This window comes from Betta splendens, chromosome 8 (assembly GCF_900634795.4).
Source record: "Betta splendens chromosome 8, fBetSpl5.4, whole genome shotgun sequence".
NCBI classification, from domain to species: domain Eukaryota; kingdom Metazoa; phylum Chordata; class Actinopteri; order Anabantiformes; family Osphronemidae; genus Betta; species Betta splendens.
The window spans coordinates 13,529,050-13,537,893 of NC_040888.2; the positions used below are offsets into that span (position 1 = coordinate 13,529,050).

The 8,844-nt window shown below is 36.6% G+C and overlaps 1 protein-coding gene across 2 annotated transcripts; it reads left to right on the top strand.

Annotated features, from left to right (window-relative positions):
* The first annotated feature begins 2,027 nt into the window (after nt 1–2,027).
* On the top strand, nt 2,028–8,844 carry LOC114861021 (GTPase IMAP family member 4-like). 2 transcript variants are annotated; one of them, XM_055510847.1, is made up of 2 exons: nt 2,028–2,137; nt 7,616–8,844. In XM_055510847.1, exons 1-2 carry the CDS (start codon nt 2,047–2,049, stop codon nt 8,410–8,412), a joined length of 888 nt encoding a protein of 295 aa, XP_055366822.1. In that variant the 5' UTR covers nt 2,028–2,046; the 3' UTR covers nt 8,413–8,844. The 2 variants fall into 2 exon arrangements, with proteins under 2 accessions (XP_055366822.1, XP_029015825.1); XM_029159992.3 differs by lacking the exon at nt 2,028–2,137 and adding an exon at nt 4,382–5,553.

Here is an 8,844-nt window from a genome sequence, read left to right on the forward strand (position 1 = left end):
TGATTATTTTTAGTCAAATTGAGAAGGTTTCGAAGGTGCTGTCGGTTCTAGAGAAGGGTGAGTGTGTCAAGCGAGTCAGCCACCTCTTTAAACTAGACCCAAAGCTAGAAGATGGCATTTTGAGAGTTGGGGTTCATTTCAGCAGGTTTGCTATGCCATTAGAACAGTGACTCTGTATATGTTTAAGGTTTTGTAGTAGTAGTAGTAGTTTTGTTATTTACACATCCCTTACTTTATTTGGTTTTGCTACTGTAGTTTGTTTTTGGTAATTATTATCATAATTAAGGGGCTGGTGTGTGATGGTCATGTGTTACTTTAGGTTTTGTTTGTGTTTGATGACTGGTTACTTTTGATCACATGATTGTTTCTGTTAGATTATCAAATGCACCTGCTTACCTGTGCGCAGGGGTGTGGTGTCACTGGGAGCACAGAGGCGGGAGCGCCTCTATATTGTCACCCGCTTGCATTACTGCCTTTTTTGACTTTGAGTGTAACATCTGCCTTTTCATTAAATATTTTATTACCAACCTGAAGAGGTTTTGTGAGTCTGCTTGGGAGTTAGTGTGGCGCATGTGCAATTAGGACGGACCTGTGGCTCTTATGCTCAAGTGAATAAGTAGTCGGGAGGTTTTTGCTACTTTACATGGATCATTAGTTTTGTGCTGCATGTCAAGCATGCAGCGCAAGCAGCAGTCTATGCTGCTTGCGCTGCATGCTTGAATGCATTCATTTAATCTCCCATCCTTGTGTACGTATGTACGTCCATCTGTGACGATCAAAGTGTGCAAAATAATTTCCCTCTGGGATTAATAAAGTTTTTTTGAATCTTGAACTGAATACTCCACCATAATCTGCATCTCAGGAGATCCGTCTGTGAAACACCTGAAGTATGCAGATGACATGACCATCACTGGGCTGTTCCAGGACGGTGATGAGTCTCCCTTCAGACGGGAGGTGGAGCAGCTGGTCCAGTGGCACAGTCAGAGCTCAACTCGCTCAAGACTGTGGAGATGATGGTGGACTTCAGAAAGAAATGCAAGTGCCCCGTCCCCCCACCATCCACAATAACACAGTGTTTACTGTGGACTCATTTAGGTTCCTAGGGTCCACAATCTAAGAGAACCTAAAGTGGGCCCCCACATAGACACTGTCCACAAAAAGGCTCAGCAGAGGTTGAACTACCAGAGACAGCTCAGGAACCTGCCCCAGGAGCTGCTGAACATCTACACGGCCATCAACCAGTCTTTCCTCTGCACCTCCATCATTGTTTGGTTTGGTTCAGCCACCATGCAGGACATACACAAACTGCAGTAGGTGGTCCAGTCAGCTGGGAGAAGATCATTAGAAATTATCTTACTTCCATCCAACACCTATACCAGTCCACACTCAGAAAACGGGCCGTTAGCATCACTGCTGACCCCACACACAAACTGTTAAAACTCCTCCTCTCTGGCAGGTGTGACAGATCCATAGCCACCAGAACCAGAAAACACAGAGTCAGTTTCTTACCCCAGGCTGTTTTTGAGGTGAACTCTACCGGTCACAATACAATGACTCAATGACTCTTCACAGACATAAACCTAAACGTGCAATAACCACTTATGAATGTGACACAGTGAGCTGCAGTTTATATTCTTTGCTTGTTCATTTTTGTAAATAACTATAATTAAAATTGTAAATAATTTGTTTTTTTTGTCACAAGAGGGAACAAAGATGGAGTCAGACCACATATAATTCCTTGGTTGTCCTGTGCAAACATGGCCATTAAAGCTGATTCTGATATGCATTCATTACACAAAGACTGATGATACTGACTAATGAAAACCACAAATTCAGTATCTCAGAAAATTAGAATATTATTTAATACCAATACAAAGAAAGAAATTTTAGAACTCTTGGCAACTAAAAGTATGAACATGAACAATATGAGCATGTACAGCACTCAGTACTTAATTGTGGCTCCTTTTGCCTGAATCACTGCAGCAATGTGGCATGGAATGGATCTGTGGCACTGCTCAGATGTTATGAGCCCAGGTTGCTTTGATAATGGCCTTCACCTCTTCTGCATTGTTGGGTCTGGCATGTTTTATCTTCCTCTTCACAATACCCAACAGATTTTCCATGGGGTTAAAGTCAGGTGAGTTCGCTGGCCAAATAAGAACAAGGACTTAATTTTACTTTTTCATTTTAAGGTTTGGTTAAAGTAATGAAAAAGGAGGTTATTCTAAATTGCATTGCAGTGAGTTTTAGCTGCTCCAGATGAATCTACATCTCCTAGTTAGTCAGTGTTTCCCCTTGTTTGTGTTTTGTGCCCTTTCTTTATTAAAACGATTTATTTCTGTACATGTCTTGGCTCTCCCTCCCTTCTGCTAGATATATGTAGTTTTTATTCATGGCCTATAGCAGCCAATCAAGTATGAAGGTTGAGGATGATAAGGATATGATAAGGTTCTTATTCTGCCACAGTTCAAACATAATGAAGATTCTAAAACGTGAAAACAGTTTCTTGGACATAAGAGCCATCTGACCATGTTTCATCATGTCACTTCATTCTGTCATTTATTTGCGGTGATGTATATATTTTCACAGCAGATGGCAGCATTCACTCAGAAGCTGCTCACTGAGCTTCACAGCAGCATTCCTCAGTTTAAATCTCTGTCAAGGCTAAAAACACTAAGACGAAAGATACTAAAATGCAAAAGTGGGATGATTTGGCTTTGTTATTATGAAAAACTCCGTTGGCAAACACATAATAATCTGATGTGCTGTACCTGTACATCTAAAATTAATCACAAAAGCAGCTTTACATCCTATATAAGAACAGCATATATTGAAACCGTGTGTTTGGTCCAGCTGCTAAAGTGAGTATTTACTACTTTTTTGTTGCGTCTGACTGTAAATTAGTCATCTTTGGTTTTCAATAACATCTGCATTTTAGACCTGAAACAACATCACAACCAGCAGATTTAGCCTTTCTTTTTGTGAGTCAGATAAGCTTCTACAGAAGCTTATCACGAGGTGACGTTGAGCTGTTGTTATATAACATTTGGATTAATAATTGTTTACTTGGAACTAACAACACAGTAAATGTGGATATGTCTGACTATGCAGCCACCATCAAACATGCAATTAATCTTCTTTAAATAAAATTAGCTCCTATCTTATGTTTATTACAGCCAAAGTAGAGAACAGTGAGGATCTGAAACAGTAGGCTGATAGATCTAAAAGTAGATATGTGTTAAAGGTATCACTCCAACTCTAACTATCTAACAAACCTCTGTTACGTCATCATTGGAAGAGCTTTCACGTTCTGTCAGTAGTTGAACCTTGACACCATCTCTCAGCTGCTTTCTGCCAGTGAACTCCTGGTGCAACATGCGGTGACAGTGAAACATCTTTTATAATAAAACCTTTTGATTTACAAAACAATATTTATTTAACTATGTTAAACTAATTTCTCCTTTAGATATTTAAAGTATTTAGTTTAAGGAGTTTCCTGTATAAAACTATTGTACTAACCATTGTCTTATCAGTAAACCTTAGTAACTTCACTCAGTAACAACAGCTGTGGCCTACTTCAGTTTATCAGCCTGCTGCGGTTTATCAGAGCATATAATATAGCATATAAACTTATCAGGAGTTCAGATTGAACTGTTGTTAATTTGTAACAACTGGATTCGGGAATAGTTTCCTCAGAACTCTGAAAGTAAATATGGACAACCATTGTCAAACACAATTACAATTAATCAAATAAAATGTTTTCTTTTCTTAACTCTACAGCTGCTGTAGAGGTCAGTGAAGAGGAGAAATGGTTCACCGCAGTGGTTCTGGTGAACTTCATCATACTGTTCTGTCAGTGTAGAATCAGTGTGGATGTGGAATCACTTTTCAACCTCCATCGTCAATGACATGTTTGCATCAGTTCTACAGCAAAATATGCTTAAGACCATTCTATTCCTTTATGGTATTTTAGCTTGTACCCCATGTATCAATATCACCAATATCAGCAGTGCATCTTCGTTTCAAAGACAAAGCTAAACACTTGTTTGAGGGTAATGATGTCCACATTTGAGAGAGAACAGAGAAGTGGTTTGAAAGAAGGGTCAGAGAAGAAACATGCTCTGTCCCAACAGGTGGATGACACAACCATAGAAAAATGGACATTATATCTGAGATGCAATGAAGGAATGAAACAGTTTGATAAAATAAGATAAGACATGTTTTATTGATCCACTTGGGCAAACTGTGTTCTCTGCATTTGACCACATCCCCTCACTGGGGGAGCAGTGGCAGCCACACACGGGGAGCTAGGTTGAAAGGTAAAAGTGTTTTGCTGTAGGACACACCTGATGGGATGGATCAACTGAGATTGAACTGGCGACTTTCTGCTTCTCAAACAGACCCTCTACCCATTGAGCTTAATATTGCCTCGCCCAAAGTGAGATACACAGCGACCATGCGTCTGACATGTTCAGGACCATGCCAGCCATATGTTTGACATCAGCGCTACCTCAAAAGACTGTTGTCAATCATAAGCCACAAAGACGTCTGTCTTTGATTCTGGAAGCAATTAACAATGTCATGTCTTCATGAAAACAAGTTATGGCCTTTGTTGATTGTATAAAGTGGGCATCATTTTATCCTAAATGTATTTTGCCTCATCTGCCGCCTTGTGAATCATGCCGCTTACTTCTGTAGGATGCAAATCTACACTAAGTGTTGATACAGGACATTAACAACATAGTGAAGAGCGAATAGCATCACATTTAAAAACAGACTACAGTACCTGTGCTGTCAGTATTAACTCGACTGACTGACTGTGCTGCTCAGAGCCTAGATCATTTAACAATATTTGTCAAACTTTGTGTTTCTTTAAATTTATATTTCATTATTTCTGGACTAAATCCCTCATAAAAAGTCTCTACTGGTGGGCTATCCAGAAATGCTCCCAGATTTGCATGTTTTGTTCTAGATGTTAACCATTATTCCAAAATTACAATTTTATTATATTTTTTGTCATAGGTCACAGTTTTAGGTTAAATATGAAATCATGAATGTTATGTCATAACTTTAGGGTTAAGCTCGTTTCTGGCCTAAAGTGCTTAATATACTTAATATAGAATGTGTTAATGCAAATATGTGCATCTGAGTTTAGTTGGAGGAATAGGCATTAGAAGGCAGGGCTGGAGCTCAGTGCTACGAAAAATACAAAGACATTATGTTGCATCTGGAACAGAATTGAACTACTGACAAAGTAATATGCACATGAATCCTTTCCTCCATAAGATCCCATGTTGCAGGTAACTTCTGCAGTTAAGCCAAAAAACATTTTACATATAAACTATTTACTGTCCTGCTTACACTGTAACATTTTGTTCACTGCTCTGTGATTGGTTGGCTGCTGAAGCTGGTTAGGTCACAGATGACATGTATTTAGGGGAGGGAACCATACACTTTATAATATAAAGATGAATTCAGCAAAACATCAGCAGCTACAGACACTAAAGACACCAGATCTCCACTGCTTCAACAAGATGAACAACAAACTGTGTAGTAAGTAATTTTCAGCATTTTCAATTATTGTAAGTCAGTAGAGCAACAACTTTTTCCTGTTACTACTGTTTTTATAGACCATGAAATACCAGTTTTGTTGGAAACGACAGCTTTTTGCACCCTGTCATATGTATGAGGTTATTTACAGCCATTTGTAACTGTTAAGTTTATATATTTGAAAAATCCATTTGTGATACAAACTACATAAACAGCTGTGTCATGATGTGATTAAACCTTTCAGACAAGAAATAAAAATATTGTCAGTATATTTTTATTCAGAGCTTGTGAGTCAAACATTGTCAAACATTGACAATTGCTAGCTTTAATCATCCAAGCAAACCTCTTTAGCATTTATTTGAAACCAAAATGTAATTATTAGACAAAACTCAGTAGTCCAAAGCAAATAATGAACTGATATATAAACTATATCAGTTCATTATTTGAACTGATATATGAACTATATATATATATATATATATATATATATATATTATATAGATATATATAGATATATATATATATACATATATATAGATATATATATATCTATAGTTCATATATTATTGCAATATATATATATATATATATATATATATATATATATCTATATCTATATATATATATATATATCTATATATATATATATATATATATATATATATATATATAATGAAAAATGAAAATGAAATTTTGTGCAACTTTTTTATTTACTGGTGTGTTCAGGAACTGTCAGTATAATCTTGGCTTTTGAATAGGCCGAATAAAAAAAAATCCTAAATTATTGTGGATTAATTAATATGGAACTTTCATAATGTTAATACCTTTAAATTTATTGTTATTCTTATCGAAAATATATATTTCAATTCATATTAAAGAGTCAAAGTGAAAGATTCAATTCAATTCAAAACACTTTATTTATCACCGAAGAGCAATTTAACTTAGAAAAGGCACAGAGAGCATTAAAAAGAAATTACCAAAACACCAATGAGTACATAATTAAAAACACATAATAATAATAATCATATACATACATAATAGACAGAAACAAGAACGGGTCCACAAGACACGACATACAGAGAGCAGTATCATCAGCATAGAGACAAAGTTAATCTGACATTGAAAAGTTACCTCTAAATACATTGCAATAATAGGAATACAAGTTTATTTGCATGTCAGTTCCCAGTGAGTCTGTTATGTTTATTACATGCACAACTGTACCAAACATACTCATGTGTGCAACATGTCAATTACTTAGATTATAGCTGGAGATGGAGACGTATTCTTCTAATCACTCACTGTAAATACTTCTGCTGCAGTAGTTTTACTTCAGGGAAGCTCTGCTTTTACATCTTGTAAAAGCTAAAAAGTTATAAATTTAACTTAATTTATTATTGCTACTGTAACAAATTTGGTCTTCACTTCTTTCTGGAAGAAAAATTAAAGACATAATAAATTAGGAACTGCACAGAGTTACAGCATTGATGATAATGGCAAATGGGCTAACTCCTGGTTCTACAGGACATTTTACAAAAATAAAGTTTTACTGCACTAACAATTATTCAGGGTGTAATTTACTTCCTAACTGGAGAAGGGAAACATATAAGGATAGAACATGTTTGCCTGTCTGATTCAGTGCCACATTTTTGTTGACTCCTCAAACCAAAATGGGTTCATTCATTACAGCTCAGACCACTAAACATTGACCAGTCATTATGCTGTGCTCTATTGAAGCTGGGAATTTCAGTGATACAGTTCCTACAATAACATGGTCCTTGTTGTTATAGGTGTACACTTCATCCATAACTTCATCTACTACATAAAAAGACATGATTAAACTTAACTAAACAAGAACAACTGGCAGCATAGGACAAAGCATGAACACCACTACTCCTGCAATCACATAGTTACATTTGTTTTTATCTAGACACGGATGATTCTAACTGGAAAGATCCTGGTTTGGCTTTAATATGACACTAAATTCAAGTAGCTATAGTTTCTCCCGTTGTTGCCATGTTTTTTTCTAATATTAAATATATATGTGTTTTCATTTAACTATCAATAGAGTCAATGGAACGGGACCTGAGGATTGTGCTCTTGGGAAAGACTGGTGTTGGAAAGAGTGCATCAGGAAACACCATTCTTGGCAAAAAGAGTTTCACCGAAGACATATCCTCTGTATCAATGACACAGAAATGCAAAATGGAAACAACAGAGTTTGAAGGAAAAACTCTGACCGTCACAGATACTCCGGGCTTGTTTCACACCAGCAAAGATCGAAAGGAGTTGGTCAAGGAGATCGTGGAAACCACCTTGAAAATTCAACCTGGTCCCCATGTGCTTCTTTTGGTCTTAAGGCTGGGTTCATTCTCAAGAGAAGATAAAAAAGTGCTGGAGACATTTCAGAAGGTCTTCACAGATGCAAAACCTTACACCATTGTCTTGTTCACCAATGGGGGCGAACATGATGCTAAAGTGTTCATCGATAAGTATGAAAGTCTCAAAAAGTTTATTCGCCAGTCATGTGCTGAATATTATGCCTTCAACAATGATGTCGAGGATGATGCTCAGCGTACCGGCCTGCTAACGAAGATCAGCGAGGTGGTGGAGAAAAATAAGGGAGGATACTACACCAACCAAATGTTTGAAGAAGCTGAGAAGGCACTGGAGGAGGCAATGCAAAAAGTAAATACTGAGCCAGAAGGTGACATAGGGAATGTAATAGCCCTGTTGGAAAGTTTGATCAACAAGGGTGATGAATTACTTATGAAAGATGAATCAGGTCTTTATAAGGCGCTTAAGAAACTCCTTAAAATTGTAGAAGACATGGCATGTAAATGCATGCCGGATGGAGTTCACTAAATTAAATACAAAAACATTAAGGGAAAATTATTTTTTCAAACAAATCAAAATAAAATCACAGTGATGCTGCTCAACAGGGATCATAGACAACACGAGTAGTTGTCTGAGTAATGATATGTCAGTGATTGTAGTTTGTCTATTGATTTAGGCAGAGAAAAGAGCTTTGGCCCATGAGCTCTGTGTCATGCACTGAGTTGTGATCAACTGCATGCAAAATGTATGTACTGTCCTACTGTACTGTAAATGTGAGCAGAAGAATTATCTCTAAAGCAAAGATATCAAATAAATGGTTGTTTGTGAATAGAAATTATTGGTGGTGGTGAAAAAACAAGGAAGATTAATGATTTTATTTTTATTTTAATGTTTCACTTTCTTTACATTCATATTATTTTATCTATAGTACATCATACAAATAAACATATGAGACCTTGA